The sequence below is a fragment of the Apodemus sylvaticus genome, chromosome 20 (genome assembly GCF_947179515.1).
Source record: "Apodemus sylvaticus chromosome 20, mApoSyl1.1, whole genome shotgun sequence".
NCBI classification, from domain to species: Eukaryota; Metazoa; Chordata; class Mammalia; order Rodentia; family Muridae; genus Apodemus; species Apodemus sylvaticus.
In genome coordinates this window covers 18,893,240-18,911,769 of record NC_067491.1, presented here as the reverse complement: position 1 = coordinate 18,911,769, position 18,530 = coordinate 18,893,240, and the positions used below count along the sequence as shown (strand labels likewise).

General features: G+C 44.8%; 1 protein-coding gene across 1 annotated transcript in view; it reads right to left on the bottom strand.

Moving 5' to 3' along the window:
* The window catches only part of Rab21 (RAB21, member RAS oncogene family), a 29,147-nt gene extending 17,462 nt beyond the window's left edge, over positions 1 to 11,685 (bottom strand). The window contains exon 1 of the mRNA XM_052165735.1: positions 11,284 to 11,685. Within this exon, the coding sequence (XP_052021695.1) occupies positions 11,284 to 11,430 (147 nt within the window). The 5' untranslated portion in view covers positions 11,431 to 11,685. The remainder of the gene's footprint in view (positions 1 to 11,283) is intronic.
* Between the last annotated feature and the right edge of the window lie 6,845 nt (positions 11,686 to 18,530).

Here is an 18,530-nt window from a genome sequence, read left to right as displayed (position 1 = left end):
TGCACGCTAACAGATGAACCACATCCTAATCCCCAGCCCCTTTGTAGGTCTTAATAAAACCTGTTCCAAAATTACCAGACCTTCCCCTCCCCCCCACACACACACTGATCAGGTATATTTGGAAAATCGTACATACTGCTTTCTACATATCCATAATCCACATGAACATACTACAGTTCTATCAAAAGGAAGGCTGGCGAGACGCATTGACATAAGCACTCCCCTAACTCATTTACCTTCTCCCACTCCTGGGTTTCTTGTACACAGAACTAAGCACCTTCTCAGGGAAGTGCCTAACTCCTAAGCAGCACTTGCTGAGACAGAGATCTGAGGGCGTGGAGCATCAGTAAAGGGTTTAACCACTGGAAACACACTTATCTTTTAAGAGAATGACTGTGGGACTGAAGGTTATATTAAGGAAGGGACCAGACTGGAAAACACAACTCTACTGCAAAGTTAGGACAGGGCCACGCAGAACTAATCAAGACGAACAGAGCATGGGAGCACATGCCTGAAATCTTGGTTCTTGGGAAGGCAGGAGGATAAATTCAAAATTAGCATGGGCTACACAGTAAGAGCCTGTCTCTAACAAAACGACTTATCAAACAGAAAACACACCCAGAGTCCAGAATTAGTTGATATGTTTGTAAAAGGAGAGGACTGGAGTTCAGAGCTGTGGCAAAGGAGTCACAGGACAGTGCGCCTACGGAGGGAACGCAGGGGAGGCAAAAGGGTGAGCTCGGGGCTGGAGAGAGATGGCTCAGGGTTAAGAGCACTGTCTGCTCTTCCAGAGGTCCTGAGTTCAATTCCCAGCAACCACATGGTGGCTCACAACCATCTGTAATGGGATCTGACGCCCTCTTTTGGTGTCTGAAGACCGCTACAGTGCACTTATTTATAATAATAATCTTTGGGCCGGAGAGAGCAGGGACTGAGCAAGCAAGGTTAACTGGAGCGAGCGGGTTGACCAAAGCCAGCAGAGGTCGTAAAGTCAATTCCCAGCAACCACATGAAGGTCACAACCATCTCTACTGCTACAGTGTACTCACATACGTAAAGGAAATAAATAAATCTTTAAAAAAAAAAAAAAAAGGTGAGCACGGCTAACTTCTGGCAAGGAGAGGAGATGCACATCCAAAGTGTGCCGTGGTGTACTGAGGAGGATGAGAACCAGTGGACTGAGGTGTCCAGAGAGGACGAATGGAATAGCTGCGGCCAAGGGACACGTATACCACTGCAGATGGCTAAGTGAAACATAGCCTGTATTGAAAAGGACAAAAAAAAAAAATCTTAAATGGCAAAACAGCAAAACTTGCACAATAAGAATGTCATAAGTTAAAATAAAACAACTTAACAAAAGATTTTTCCTCCTCTGTAGCACAGAAGCCAAAAAAATGATTTTTCATTTGAATCTCCGCTTTGCTCCTTACTATATATACAATTTACTTGAATTTAATCCTTCCTGATATGGTTTAAATATATCAATGCCTTATAGAAGAAATGCAAATTCTGTGATTCTTTTTCAAATATATCTAAAACTAAATTAATTGATCTTCCCTGCAAACTTTGAGTTCCATCTTTAGTATTCTGATCACATTCTCAAGTCACATTTCAACCCCCGACCTGGTGTGTGCGGCCATGTGCGCATGTTTAAGGAGTGGGTCTTCCTATACTTGCACAGGTTGGCATTGACTTCCAGAGATTACCTGCTGCCCCTGCCTCAGTTTCCTCACAGGCCGTGACCACAGGCTCACACCACTAAGCCTAGCTTTCTCTAAGGTTTAGAGTCTTAGAATTATCTTCCTCGCTGCCAGTCAATATCCCTCTGCAGAAAACTTCCCAGCCTATTCTTCCTGTTTTCTATGGGGTTCTAAGACAGCCTTGCCTCAGAGTAAGTCCTTGGTCTCCCTTTACAACCTGACGTGCCCTGGATGTACTGTATATCTTTCCCCATGCCTCCCGATATGATATACATATTCTATACTGAATTTCTCTATTCTATAATTTTTGGAAACATAACTTGCAACAGATAAAATATATTGTCTTGTGCTATAACATATCTTCTCAGGATATAAGAATTCTACATGCTAGATTACATTTTTTATTATTCAGTCTTTTTAAGACTAAAATAAAATAGGCAATATTTAATAGCTGTCCAAATATTATTTAATTCTCAGAACACTCCGTGAGTCAGAAATAATCATCACCCAAATATCTTAGGCATGGAAATTGAGACTCAAGGAGAGTGTCTTGCCCTACGTCAGACAACAAGTCCTAAAGCAGGATCTATGGTCCAGACTATCTAAGAACAACTTACAGCTACGAGACTTCAGTTCATGCTAGGCTAACATCTGAACTGGAACTGCTCTAGTACAGGGGTTGGAGGGAGGCTCTTAGCAAATGCCCCATCCGTCCGTCCTTCCGTCCATCAGTCTGTCCATCCGGTGTTACTGTAGACAAGCACCTCTACAGACATTCCTAGAAAACTGGAGGAGGTGTAACAGAGTGCATGGAAGAGGTGCTCCTAACAGTTTCATTATAGACAAAGCTTTAGGTTTCAAATTAAATTTTACTTGCATATACATGGTGGGGAGGGGGCATGCATGCCACGGCGTGAGGGCCTCTGCAGGGCCTCCCTCAGAAGCTTCCGACCTTCACTAAGCTTAGGACCACATTCAGGCTGCAGGGCTTGTGTAGCAAGTGCCTTGAGCTTTGGGTCGCCTCCCTGACCCACGGACTAAACTATCTTAATTCAAATAAGACATGCACTTCTAAAGCATGTACCCAAGTGATCTGCTTCCCCTTTCAGTCAGCCCCCTCGTGGAAAGAAAGAGTCTCTCTGGAACCTGTCTTCTCACTTCACCACACTCTTAAGTTTTCAATATGTTTTAAGTATTTTTAAGAGCAAACAGTTTTTAAAATACACTTACAGGTTCAGTGTACATCAGAATAGTAGCAAATAACCAGAGTCATGATATTTGTCTGTTTAAATCAGCTTTACAAAACTATGCACTTAATTTGGCCAGATTATTAAATTACCCTTTGTGGGTGTAAAATGCTGGGCCAGTGTTATTTTTTTTTAATGACTTGTTTTATGTATATGAGTACACCATTGCTCTCTTCAGACACACCAGAAGAGGCATCAGACCCCATTGCAGATAGTTGTGAGCCACCATGTGGTTGCTGGGAATTGAACTCAGGACCTCTTGATGAGCAGTCAGTGCTCTTAACCACTGAGCCATCTCTCCAGTCCCAGTGTATTCTTGATTCTGTTATATCGTAGCAAAGGTAAGAGGAAACAATCACAGATTTGAGAATCATTCTTATGCTGAAACAATTTCAACATTTGCAGGGAATTATACATCTTAAGTCCTCAATAAACCACCAGTACCATCTGTCAGAAAGGTATTCAACAGTAGTAATTTGGAAGGTTCTAGGCCTGAGGGTGGGACTTAAGGATTCTGTCAATCTTTGTGCTTTCCAGTTCTCATTTAGTGTTTGCATCAAACTTGTGAGGTAGATGAGCCCTATTTTACAGTTATAAATTTGTGATTTACAGAAATACAGTGACTCAGTCAAGGTCAGATAATTAGGGTGGGTGTGGTGGGCAGAGCCCTGTCTGCACCAGAACGCCTTTCCCATTGCACAGAGTTGTCTAGCCAAGAAAGCACACGTGTCTTAACCTGGCAGTTCTCCATTTGGACTGTGTTCATGGACACCAAGTCACCTACCTGAATCTCATGGTAGGAACAACACACCAAAGATCAAAGTCATGGCATATTTCCCATCCCCTTCCTTCATATTCCATGAAATCCCAAGTATTTCATCTTCCAAACTTCAGGGATATTAAAAATTAGAGATCTCTAGCTGGGTGGTGGGGGCATATACACTTTTAATCCCAAGCACTTGGGAGGCAGATCTCTGAGTTTAAGGGCAGCCTGGTCTACAGAGTGAGTTCAAGGACAGCCAGGGCTACACAGAGAAACCCTGTCTCAACAAAGAATAAAAAAACCCTGGTCGATCTCATTAGCTCTGCTTGTTACATTTACCTGGTGCCTATCATCCCACATCTTACCCAAAACCTAGTGGATGAAGAAAGACACCAACTGTAGGCAGGAAGTCACAGGGACAAATAAAATCTCAAATGAGGATCTTTCTTTCCATAACTTGTCGGCGATGTTCAGTTCTTTACTGTCTACTGACTTCTGGAGGTCATCCCAATGAGCATGAACAGGCTTTTGAAAGCACGGTACCGAATTAAGAAACGCGATCCTGTTTCTATTTGCTGACTATGCGACACTGAAGCAACCACATTGTTTTGCTATCCCTAATATGGTCGTAGATCTCAGTGTAAATGTTCTCACTCCCGATCTTAGATAGGCTAGAATTCAAACAAGTAAATTATATAACTTCTTTTCTGTAGCAAAAGAATAAAAATGACCAGAGACCTGGGTTCTTCAGTACTTTTACATTCTTTACTTTCTTTCTTTAAAAGGAAGGAAAGAAAGAAAGGAAGGGAGGGAGAAAAGGAAGGAGGGAAGGATAGGCTAGATACACCTATCTACTCCTATACACCAATAGGTACCCACTAGGTCTCAGACATCCAGGACAAATCACACACAGCAAATGAAGAGTGTTGAGTGGACTTTCACAGGAAAGTCAGTTACGTCTACAGGAGACCATGGCGCAGGCCTAGAATCCCGGCACTAGGAAAATTGAAGTGGGACTGCAAAATTGAGGCCGACTTTCAGAACATAGCAAGACCCAGTTCAAAACAGAAGAATCTGAAAACAAGTAGTGTCTAAGAAGCAGAGAATGACAGATGTGCTAAGAATGTCTGACCACAAGACAGAAAAAAGCCATTTCTTTTATGTGTATGAGCGCTTTGCCTGCACATGAGTGTCAGGTCTCTTGGAATGAGTTACAGGCGGCTATGAGCTGTCTCGTGGGTGCTGGGAGCGGGACACAGTGACAGCAGCAGGGTTCCTCACTGCAGAGCCTTCTCTCTGGTCCCTAACTTAATAAAAACAAAACAAAGAGCAGCCTGGGCTTGGTGGCACACTCTAACAATCCCAGCATTCAGAGGCAAACCCAGGCCAAACAGGCCTGTACGTGCTGTAGGTGAAAACCCATCTCACCAATAAATAAAGAAGTAAATTAACCCCCCATCCTCTATGGCCTTCATGTAGCTAGTAAAACAGTAAAGAGGTAGTAACTTTAAATATTGCAACTATTGTGTAGATACTATAATGGATTGGCTAAAATATAGCCATGTGACTTTCAGAGCCATTTAAAAATAAATTCACATATTCTCAACAATCTCAAAAACAAGCAAACCAGACTCCCAGACAAGACCGTGATACAGCCTAACACTGCAGAGCCAGGTGCCGCACTTGCTGAAGAGCCGACGGCTAAGACAAAGCCTTGGCCTAACAAAAGCGGCATATCATTTCCATTGGTTAGTGAGACATTGGTTGTCTCCATCGCTAAACTCTCAGGCTCAGTCTCTGAATAGCCAACCCAAGAGCACTGCTTTGCTAGTCAAAAGCCAGGGACATGGTACAGGTGGAATTCCAATTACAACCCAAAAGGGAAGATGGCGGCTCTGGTTATAAATATAAGCATTGCTCCTTTTTAGAGATTAGTTAAAAATGATAGCAACCACTTAAGGTGCACGATCTTCAATAAATACCTTCAGTGAGGACATACAGCTAAAAAGGGGAAACGGTCACCCAGGAGTGCAGCTGTAAAGACAGACAGACAGACACACACACACACACACACACACACACACACACACACACGCACGGCAGACATAATCACCACAGGAATGTCGAGTTCTGTGGAATGGCACGGTCCAGTGCAGCACCTTCTCAGTCTCTCCCCAGCCAGTACAATGCTTTAACACACACAGTAGGTGCAAAATAAGAACATCTGTTGAGCTGCTAAGATGGCTCAGGAGATAAAGGCACTTGCTGCCAAGTCTGATGACCTGAGTTTGGCTGCAAGAATCCACACTGTGGAATGAGAAAACTGATTCTGGAAAGTTGTGCTCTCCACAGGCACAGGCATGCATACACGCAAATGCGCATGTGCACACACATACCTTTTAAATTCCCAAATACAATTCGTCAGAGTCAACACCATTATTTTAATATGGTTCATAGGAAAAAAAAAAACACACAATTTTCTCTCTCACCCAAAGTCTATGTCAACTTTACTGAAGACTCAAATCATTTAAACACTTACACACACACACACACACACACACACACACACACACACAGAGCTTGGAGACTCTGGATTCAGGTGCTGCGGAGAATGTACCCTACAATTACTCTACAACTCTAAGTAACCAAGGAGCAGCTCTGGAACAACCACACTGAGACAGTAAAGCATGGCCCACACGGAGATTCAAAACAGAACAAACAATAAATCCCTGCATCTACATATGTCAATCCCAGTCAAAATTTTAGAATGGAGATAACTTAAAAATTTAAAACATGTATTTCTTTTCAATCAATCTATTATCGTTGAGAAACAGTCTGGAGTCTGGATTGGCCTCAGTCTTCCTGTGTAGTTGAGGATGGCCGTGAATTTCTGCTCTCCACCCTTTCCAGTGCTGGGAGTATAAGCTTGTGACACCAGGCCTGCTTTATGTGGGGATGAATGCCAGGACCTGAGGGTACGAAGCAACCCATTTACGCCAACTGAGCTACATAGTCCTAACCTGTGTGTCTGTGTGTGTCATGTGCGCACGCGCATGACAGAGAGGCACACATGCACACACACACACACACACAGAGAGAGAGAGAGAGAGAGAGAAATTCTCATTTAACGCCCAGGCTAGCTTAGAACCCATAATCTTCTTGCCTTAGCCTCTGGAATGCTGAGATCCAGATGTGTGCCACCATAATCAGCAATGGTGGTGAAGGCACCCATGAGGCCAGAAAAGCGAGCAAATGCCTTCCTTGGAGCTGGGTTACAGGCAGGTATGAGACAGCTGACCTGAGTGCTGGGGACTCAACTCCTATCTTCTTGCAAAGCCAGAAAGTGCTCTTAACACTAGAGCTACCCTTTGCCCCCTTTACGTTACCTTCTGAGGCAGGGTCTCTCATGGTGCCTGGAGACTACTAATTCAGCTACACTGACTGTCCAGCAAACTGGGGAGCCTCTAGCGTCTGGCTCCCCAGCTCTGGGATTACAGGTGGATGCCATCAAAGTGTTAGGATCCAAACTCAGGATCTCCTGCTTGGCTGAAGCCCCCTTCCCAGATCCTGCAAATGTAGTGACTCCTCAACATCTTATCATCCAAGTCAAGTCACTTTTCTGGTATCCATTCACTTTTCTGCCTGAGTTATCATTAAAGAAGCATATAGTAAGCACTGTGATATACATCCAACAGCATGCAGCAGCCAACATTTATTAAACGAACATGCATCAGAGATGAAGCTGTGACAGTACAGCCCTGGTTTGGTCCCCAGATCCAGTGTTTAGGACACCGTGCTAGGAGAGCTTGGCTGTCTGCCATGTACTCCATGCTGAGAGCTATGAAGAAAGCGTTCCCATTTTATCGGTGGGTCAGTTTACAGCCACGACCATTGCATAACTCAGTCTAACTTCTGAGTCCTATTGCTTCTTTCCACCGTTATCATACGACTTCCTGACAGAACTGGGTGCTGTTCACATTTTGTTATCTACATCTGACAAAGCATCCCATGACAGTCCTTCTGGGCAAGGCTAGTGCACTGAGGTAGGAGAGCTTCAAGGCTGGGCTAACTGGCGAGGTTTCACTGTAGCAGCCCAAAAAAGGAAAACTACATTAGCAAATGCTTTCCACTCAAGAGAAGGAGGGAGTCATGGATGTTCTGAAATAATCCAACCCTAAAACATTGCACGGCCAAAGAAAACCTAATCTCTGGCCATGCGTCACCAGAGTATACTGGAGCTAGCTACCAAGCTTTATTTTTACACCACCCCCACTTCCCATCACTTTCCAAAGTCTTTGTGAACTGAAGAGAACATTGAAGGTCTTCTAAACAAATCAAGTAAAGAAATTAAAAAGCAGCTACTCCAGACAGTAGGTTCCATATCTTTGTTTTTTTTTGCAGAACCCAGCACAGAACACTGGCCTAAACAGGCCCAAGGTTTGGGTTGGGGGGGGTGCCAAATCAAGACTTAAAGACTATTAACAGTTCATTTTTGTCAGCTTCCTGGCTGCAGATGTGATGTGACCAGCTGCTTCCTCAAGTTCCTGTCACCATGTCCCCTGCCATGACTGTACCACCACCAAAATATGAACTAAAACTTTTTCATCCTTAAAAAAAAATAGTAAAATAAAACAAAACTGGCAAGCTTTAAGCACGGGTACAAATCAAAGCCAACTTTAACAGGTCAAGCATGTCGAGAAAAAAAAATGCCTTATTACAAAGTCAATGAATTGAGAACCTGAAAGAAACACTCGTTTCTTGAAGCATCTAAGATAAATTAATACTTCCGTCGGCAACAAACCCAGTAGTAACCAATGCCACAACTTCCCCAGAAACTCAAAGAATATTTACAACTTCAGTGTCAAAAGAAGGGGAAGCAACTACCTGCACCTCCCTGCTCAGTCCCAGCCTGTCTGGAGTCACTGTCAGTTCCCGGCTCAAAAGCATCCCACTTCAACAAAGGAGGACGTCAGGAAGGGTGACTGCTGGGTTCCCTGACATCCCTGAGTGCAGAAGATGGTAAATGCCACTAGAGATCCAATTAAAGACCCAGAGCTGTTTACCTAAGAGAAGACAAAGACTCGGGAGGTCAAGAGCGCCATCTCAAGGAATGTCATATGAGACCAAAGTTCCAGAGGGCAGAACTGAGACTAAAACAGATTCTGGCGCTACAAAGAGAAAAACTTGTTTGACACTAGACATAAAAGGACATGGAACACCTCCAGGCATAGTAAGTTTTCTGTTTTCAGTGGTATCAGTTCATTTCACCTCCAAATGAACCCAGTGCCTTTGGCAGGGTAAGCAAGCACTCTACCACTCAGCTCTATTCTCAGTCTGTGACCTCCAAGATGTTTAAAAGGGGGATGGGAATCAACACGTGACTGAGAACAGTGGATCACTAACTATCTATGGTTCCAGTCCAGCGTCTTTCTTTTAATGTTTCATGTACACTTGGAAAAAGAGTTTTGAAAACAAAGTACTTTAAAGAATTCTTTGAACACAGAACTTTAAAGTACTTGAAACACAAAGCACTTGAAAACGATAAGTAGTTTGTGAAGGATTTCTCTCCCACCTCTGATGCAGAATCTCCTTTTGGAAATTAAAGCGACTGGAGGTTGTGTCTTATAGATGATACCAATCAAACTTCTCTGGGAAGCGGGTTGAGAACGAGGTGAACTCCTAACCGCAAGGAAGGAATCAGAGTGCAGTTTCCATGTGTTAGTTAGAAAACAAAACCTTCACTTCTGTAATGTAATCCTCATACTGTTTACAATGTTTACATAAAAATCTAAGCTGTGATGCTACTGGTACTAAGATCAACCACAGCCCACTTTCCCTGTGTGGTTCACATGGCTTCTTTCCACAGACTTAAAAAAAAAAAAAATCTTTCATCACTTTTAGCACTAAGGGCATCTTAAGAAATATATAATCTAAACACAATTGTCTATTGTTTTGAGACAAGGTCTCACTGAGCAGCACTAGCTCTGGGACTTGCAATGCAGATCAAGTTGGCCTCCAACTCCGAGATCTGCTTGCTCTGCCCCTTGAGTCCTGGGATTAAGGACGGATGCCACCGCTGCTGGACTCCATAGTGCAATTTCGAGGTTGAAGAGCTAAATTAATTTTCCTGTTAAGCTTTCAACTGTAATCCCTTTTCCTTTTCTCCTCCAGTGTGGAACAACGAGAAGTGTAAAGTGGGTTGTTTATTAATCTCCAGAGGCAGTGAACCAAAAGGGCTCAAATTCTAGCCAAGCCAGAGCGTGGGCTCCGCCAATCCATTCACTTGGGTGTTATCACTTGATATTTACTTCTCTAGGTGTTATACTTTATATGGAGTTGAAAACAGAGGAGTAAAAAAAAAAAAAAAAAAGCATGGACTCAGAACTGGAGCATCCTTGTAAACTCTACACTCAGTCGTTTATTAATAGCACCTGACATCAAATGTCACACCCATTAGATTATGCATTCCAGTAGCATCTGTGCTAATTAAGACGTATTGTACAAGTCAGAGTGGTAATAACAGTGTTTACCACATTTCAGGTGCTAAGTGCATTTCCATATTTACCTTGACAACTCTTGTGTACTAGATATAATCATTATGGGAACAGTAGCAATAGAATCCCAGGGATACAGAGGTTAAGCAATTTACCTAAGATCACAGCAATAAATGGGGGTAGGATATGAATTCAGACGACCAAACTCAAGCCCACTAATTTAGCCTCTGGACAGTCTGATCAAGACGGTTAATAAATAAATTCCTAACACATGCACACTGATTTTTTTTTTTTTTTTTTTTTTTTTTTTAGGAAAACAGGGAGATCCGCAGATCCTTCAACGGCCTGGTTTCACTTTCAATTACATTGTAACACTTCCACACTTCCAATGTAACTGTAGAAGAGAGGCAGTGTTTTACGGCATGACAGTTAAAAAAGAAAAAGAAATGTGTAGCAGCAGTGCCTAGATTTTTTAGCTTGAAAACCAATTGCCGGTCACTACGCAACATGATGTTTCAACGTGGATAGATCAAACCTCAAAAGAATAAGGAAGCCACACGTCCGACTCAAGAAGGCTGCAAAGAAAAACTGCAAGCAGCAAGCGGTCGTTTCAAAAAAAAAAAAAAAAACCACCCTGCAACGACGGGTGTCTTACCACTCCATTTACCGTTGAAAGCAGGACAAAATGGAACTTGCATAAACACTTAGTCATCAGTACGCTCTGAAGTTACAAACCACCCCGTTCGCAAATTCTAATCCGCATCTAAGTTCCTAATTCGCAAGGAAAGGAGAAGGGCTGATGCCCAGAGACTAGAGAGAGAAAACACCTGAGGCCCCAGCAGAAACCCATCAAAGGGGAAAACCAGCCCACAGACTGGGGGACTCCCCGACCGGGGACTTTTCCGGGTCCTTTCCCTCCCCACTGTGGGTCTTGACATCTACAGGCTGCTGGGGCCCGCGTGTCCGTCCCCAAGGCAATTGCAAAAGGCAATGGGTGTGAAGGCAGCAGGGTTGACAGGCCAGAGGCAGAGGAGGAGGAGCGGGCGCGGGTCCCCAGCCCGGCTCCCCGGGGTCTGCACCTGCAGGGTGGTGATGTGCTTGTCGTTGAACTTGTTCTCGCAGTAGCGCAGCACCAGCGACGTCTTCCCCACGCAGCCTTCCCCGAGCAGCACCACCTTGAAGGAGTAGGCTCGGCCCGCCGCCGCCCCGCCGCCGGCCGCAGCCATCCCGCCGCTGCCCCGCCGCCTGAGCCCAGCGCCGCGCCGAGCCCCGCACTGCCGCCGCCGCCGCGGCGCCCGCTCCTCCCGGGCCCGGCTCTTTCACGCCCCGCCGAGCCCGGTGCCCGCCGCGTCCTCCCCCGGGCGAGGCCTGCGAGAAGGTCCCAGAATGAAGGGCCCCGGCCACCACGTCAGGGACCCGAGGCTAGGGGAGAGCTGCCTCTCCTCCCTCTAATGGCGTCTCCTTCCTCCTACGTCACACTCCGCGTCACGTGACCGCGGGGGCGGAGTCGGCGGCTGGCCGGCCTGGGCCTGTTTCCGCGTCCGCAGCGACGGGTCGGCTCAGTGTTCCGGGAATCCTGCGGTGGGAAGGAGCTGCTCCTCTTTGGCAGCAGACCCCACGCTGATGGGATGGAATAGAGGACGCGATCGCCTGGCCCGAGGCATGGTCTCAGAGCGGACCGCCATCACCCCGGGGGTCATCACACACCAAGTCCGGCCAAGGTGCCCTTGAGTCTCTACCTGGGGCTCTCAAATCCGGGCTCTTGAACGCTGCTTCAGTCTGTCCACACGGCCAGGGGCCAGGTCTTCGAGTCATCGTCAGGTCTCAGTTGAAACCGGAAAGGCTTCCCTGACCACCCAGTCCTTCCCACATCCTTCCATCCCTCCTACTCACTTCCTCACTGAGCTATTTCCTAACAATGGTGCGCCTTCTTTATCACTGCTTACCACACTCGGTGGAATTCCGATTCCCATTCGGTTGTAGGTTTAAGGGCAGGGATTGCAGAAGACTCAACCTCCCTAGGTTCCCAGCTCTAAAAGTCAAGCTAAGAATGAGTGCTGTTGCTTCAGTCATTTAGCCCTGCTTCCCCAGGATTTCTGTCGTCTATGAGTCCACGTTGATAGGTCTGGTTTATTGCATGATTGCTTATTTTTCTTCCCGTGCTTCCACTTTATTTCATGAAATACACTTTCTCCAGAAAGCAACCTGGTGTTTCTGAAATTTTGTAATTTGGTGTCGTTTAAAATACTCTTTCGTCTCATCAGACTAATTTTACACTTCAACTTAAATAACGGCAGCCCATTCATTCATTCATTCATCAATGAGTGTACCCAAGGCTTGCGGTTCTCTGCATTGCATTAGTTACAATGTCTCTGTCCTCAGAGAGCTTACGTTTTTAACCAAGGAAACAACACATAGGCAATTACACGATGAATACTTTTAACGGGAAGCTGTTCAGAATGTTTTACAAAGATTCATGGGAAGCGAGCTGAGTTAGCAGTCTACAAGCGCTTCCTGGAGAAAGTTGCCTTTTGTTAGGAGTGTCAAAGGCAAAAAAAAAAAAGGGGGGGGGGCGTGAAGTAGGAAGAAGTATCTGACATCGAGCAACTGACAAAGAAGTCGAACAAGAAATCAGAAACATCACCTTTAAGTTCAAGACCAGCCTGATATTTACAATTATAATAATGCAAATAGGAAAAGAACTTATGATGTAACTTGCAAGGAATCAAGGATTCAATTAAAAAAACAGCCTTTAATCTGGTACAGAATGTTATCGGGTCCTTTTATAAAATTATCTCTAATTAGAATATTAGACAAAGGTGAAATTACTTATGCCTATCTAGAACCAATAATGTATAACATCATCTTGTCAATTATTTTCATAAATGAGATTATATTATATATCTACCTTACTCCTTGTACTGGCTAGTTTAATGTCAACTTGACATACAAACTAGAGCTATATGGAAGGAGGGAACCTCAAATGAGAAAATGTCTCCATAACATCCAATTGTAAGACATCTCAATTAGTGATCAAGGGGGCAGGGCCCAGCCCACTGTAGGTGATGAGGTCCCTTGGCCTGGTCATCCTGGGTTCTATAAGAAGGCAAGCTGAGCAAGCCAAGGGGAGCAAGCAAACAAGCAGCATCCCTCCACGGCCTCGGCATCAACCCCTGCTTCTAGGATCCTGCCGGGTTTGAGTCCCTGCCCTGACTTCCTTTGATGGTGAGCAGTGATGTGGGAATGTAAGTCAGATAAACCCTTTCTCCCCAGCTCACATTTTTCATTGCCACAATTGAAACCCTAACAAAGACACTCTCCTGTCTATCTCCCACAGGGACTTTACACAGTCATCTCCAGAATTAGAAAGCGCCTTCCTTTGGAGAGAGCGTCTTCTGTTGTCCATTGTAAATCATTCCTCATAATGGATTGAAATTTGTATTTCTCAGCCTACATTTAGTTGTTCTAGAGAGTAAAGTTATGCGATCTACATTTAATTCCCTGCTCTCTTCAAGCATTCGTTTCCCTCTTCCTTTGGATAGCCATTCAAATGACAGGTATCCCACAGGTTATTTAACAGTGGTGCACTTCTTTACACCTGTAAGTCAGGTAGTGGAGGTGCATTCCTTTAATCCCAGTTCCGGAAGCAGAGGCAGGTGGATCTCTGGTCTACAGATGGAGTTCCAGGACAGCCATGATCACACAGAGAAATCCTGTCTCAAAAACAAAACAAACAAAACAACAACAAAAAAAACCCCAACAACCTTATATGTAGCAATTTGCATTCACCTAATCAAAATTATTTAAACACTATTGTAAAATGAAATACAATTGAATATCAAGATAATTGTTTCAGTTTAGCTTACAGCATAATTTAGGGAGTGCATATAGATTTTTACAGATTTCATTAAGTATGTCATTTTTTAATTCATGTTGGCAAATATAGATGTAAATTATTGTTTGGCACTGACCCCAACATAATAGACCTTAGTTCCTAGGGCCTATAAATGCCTTTTTAGATATAATTAAGTTAATGGCGTTGAGGTGGAAAGATTATCTGGTATTTGAGGTAGGCCTAAAAGAGAGGCAGATTCTACACACCCAGAAATAAAGGTAAGGTGACCCTAGAGACAAGTAATATTGCTACAACTCAAAAGTTCTGGCAGTCAGCAAAAGGTGGAAAACACATGGAGCCTTAGATTCTGTACCGGGAACGCAGCCCTGCCAACATACTGATTTGGGACTCCTGAGTTTTAGAATTGGGAGAGAATTAATGGCTCTTGCTCCAAGCGACCAAGTTTATAATTGATTATGGAGCCAAAGCACTAATATAGAATTTATATTGGAGAGAATCAGCAACAACCCCCATTAGTCCAAACAATGAAAGAAATGCAAGACAATTCTGCGGCCACATGCTGTATGGAATTTAAGTCATCCTTGGTGTTGGCACTGACTGCTCTACGTAAACATGGTAAGGAATGCCATAAAGAAGTGAAACTCTAGGTCTTCCATAAATAGGAAATGCTGCAAAAATGTGAGCAGATAACTGGGGCTAGATTCCTGACTAGAGAGAGTAGATCAGGGCAATAATGCACAGATGGATGCAGCTCCTGTGCACCCTGTGACCTCTTCCCACACATGGAAATAAGGAGAGGGAGAGAAGGGGAGAGGAGGGAGAGCGGAGAGCAGGAATAGGAGAGACGTTTACACAAGCATAGCATATCAAATGGAGAATATTGTCACAGAAGAATAATACACATCTCCAGTAGTTTCTGTCACGGGAGAAGAAGTACCTTTATTTCTGGGTGTGTAGTGATAATAGTAACATTGGGATATGGACTACATTCACTGTATGTGAGCCCTGCTTTTTAAAAAGTGTCTTATTTTTAACTTGTCCACACACTAGTCTTGTGTACTAAGACCAAACTTGTCTCTAGCATGGCCAGCCAAGGATCTTGACTCGAGGTTTGAGAGAATGCCTAGAACTGAGGAGTCAGACAGCCATTGTTTTTGGTTTTGGTTTTCATTTGGGAAGGAGGATTGTCAATGGTTGTTGTACATCTTTGGCTCATTCCTTTATCATTAAAAATATTTATCTGGATGTTACTATCTGCCAATGACCATACTGTGCATGTCACTCAAGTAGATGTGGCCTCTGTTTGAATATAGCTCAATAAATGAGAGCCACAGGTTATTAAATAGTTACGATAAAGTGTGGTAAATGAGAGCATAGACTTTACCCATGGAAGTCTGAAGCGTCATAGGAGCCACTCCGAGAGAACATAGTTCAGATAGCATGAACACACCTTTTTTCCATTAACTTATTTATTCATTCACTTTACATTCTGATCATTGCCCTCCATCTCTCCCTCACACAGTCCCTCCCTCTGCCCTTCTCCCCTAAGAAGGTAGAGAGGCCCCCTCCCCCCCCAGTATCCCCAAATCTGACACAACATATCTTTTCAGGGCTAGACATATCCTCTCCCACCAAAGCCAGACAAGGCAGTCCAGTGAGAGGAACAGGATCCACAGACAAGCAACAGCTTCAGGGATAGCCCCTACTCCAGATGTTGGGGACCCACACAAAGACCAAGTCACACATCTGCAGGTGTTGAATAGAAAGTTTAAATGCACCTCCAGATTTTTACAAGCTGTTCTTCCCACGGTGTCTTAGCTAGGGTTTTACTGCTGTGAACAGTCACTATGACCAAGGCAACTCCTTTTTTGGGGGGGTGGGTGTTGAGACAGGGTTTCTCTATGTAGCCCTGGCTGTCCTGGAACTCACTCTGTAGACCAGGCTGGCCTCAAACTCAGAAATCTGCCTGCCTCTCCCAAGTGCTGGGATCAAAGGCTTGCACCACCACTGCCCAGCAACCAAGGCAACTCTTATAATAACAAGATTTAATTGAGGCTGGCTTACAGGTTCAGAGGTTCAGTCCATTATCATCAAGGCAGGAGCATGGCAGCATCCAGGCAGGCATGGTGCAGGAGGAGCTGAGAGTTCTACATCTTCATCTGAAGGCTGCTAGGAGAATAGTGACTTCCAGGAAGCTAGGATGAGGGTCTTAAAAGCCCCGCCCACAGTGACACACCTACTTCAACAGAGCCACACCTTCTAATAGTGCCACTCCCTGAGCCAAGCATATACAAACCATCACACATGGTTTTTCTTGCCTTAATATTAGTTCCATGAGTGTGTTTACTACAGATAGAATTTCCGGGAGGATCAAACCAAGGTTTGCACGTGCTAAGAAAATACCAGCCCATATGCAGACACTATGTTCTGCACAAATATGTCAACCTCCTCTGCCTTACCTTTTTCTGTTATGGAAATAAAACAAGAAACACTTGAATTCATATTGTTGGAGAAATTTGTAATGCAGAGGGTTTGGGGAGAGAAACAGGCCTGGAGAGATGGCTCGGTAGTTTAAGTATGCGCTTTCCTGGTGTGAGAACTGGGGGTTTGATTCCCAGAATCCCGTGTAAATATTTGATGGGGTTTCTAGCCTGCCTGTAATCCCAGCATAGGAAGATAGAGACCAGCTTCCTCAGAACCTGCTGGCTAGCAAAACCAGCCATATCGGTAAGCTCTGGAATTGATTGAGAGGCCTTGCCTCGATGTGTGAGGTAGAGGAGCAACTGAAGAAATTCCTGGCATCCACGTACAACACACAGGAGCATAGTGAAGGAAAGAAGATGAAGTCACCCAGGGATGGTATGTGGGGGTTCAGAGGGGCCTAGATAACACTGACCTCTTAGGAAGAGGCACAGGACCAGGAGCTGTGGAGAAGAAGAAAAAAAAATCAACGGAAAGCGGAAGTTAGCACCAAGGAATTTTTTAAAAGGCTTTGAGAAGAAGAAAGGTCAGGCAAAATGGTAGATGCCAAGAATCCCAGCACTCAGGAGAAAAAGCAGGTAGAGCTCTTCGAGGGGCCCAATCTAGTCTGTATAGTCCATTCCTACACAGTGACACTCTGCCATTACTCCCCCATCCCTATACCCTCCCATGCCCTGGCCCCACCCGCTGCTAATTCAGCTCAAATCCAAATGTCAGGACGAGATTAAGAAACCCTGCTTGCAGGCTGGAGAGAGGGCTCCAGGGTTAAGAAGGCAGACTGCTCTTTCTGAGGACCTGAGTTCAGTTCCCGGCACCCAAGTGGGCAGTTCACGGCCTTCTGCAACGTCAGCTCCAGCCGATCTCATACCTTCTCGGGGCCAACCTTGGCTCCTGCGCTTATGAGCATTAACCGCCCCATCACAATTAAGAATTAAAAAGAAATCTTAAAAAAAGGAAACCTCGCTTCTATCCAAGGAAGTACTCATGTTTTCCAGTTTACCACAGTTATAAACCCCAGAGAAGTATTAGAGACAAGAAGAAGAAAGAATAGCTGGGTGGTGGTGGTGGTGCTGGTGCAGGCCTTTAACACCAGCGCTCAGGAAGGAGAGGCAGGCACATCTCTGTGAGTTCAAAGCCAGCCTAGTCTACACAGTAACTTCCAGGCCAACCAGTTGAGAGAACGAGAAATTGAAGAATTTAAGAAACTAGTTCCAACTTTGGCATTAATTAATATGCATGTAGTCCTCCTTTCTCAATTCTGTTTCCCTCTGTAGAAGTATCCTGTACTCTCAAGGCATTTATTTTTAATTGAAAATTAATTCTCCCATACAATATCCATACATATCTCCTCCTCCTAGCTCCCTCCCCCACCTCCCCTATCCCCCAGATCTACCCCCACTCCCTTCATTTCCTCTTCAGGAAAGAGCAGGCTTCTGAGAGATGACAACCAAACAGGACAAGGCAAGATGCAGTAAGTCAAGGCAAAAACCCTTATGTGGATGCTGGGTGAGGCCGCCCAATAAGAGGGAAAAAGTCCCCACAGCAGGACAAAGAGTCGGAGAAACACCTAGCGCTCTGCTAGGAGTCCCACAAAAGCAGCCGGCTGACAGCCACAGTGCATACAGAGGACCTGGTGCAGACCTTTGCAGGCCCCAAACTGCTGCTGGCCTCTTCGGTGAAGACGGTTCTTTCTTTTTGTTTGTTTTTTAAAGGCAGGGTCTCTCTCTCTCTCTCTCTCTCTCTCTCTCTCTCTCTCTCTCTCTCTCTCTCTCTCTTGTTTTTTGGATTTGACTTTTTCGAGACATGGCTTCTCTGTATAGCCCTGGCTGTCCTGGAACTCACTCTGTAGACCAGGCTGGCCTCGAACTCAGAAATCCACCTGCCACTGCCTCCCAGAGTGCTGGGATTACAGGCCTGTGCCACCACCGCCTGACCTGAAAATGGTCCTTAATCCTCCATTGAGCACTATTTCCTTTCAGCAAATGTTAC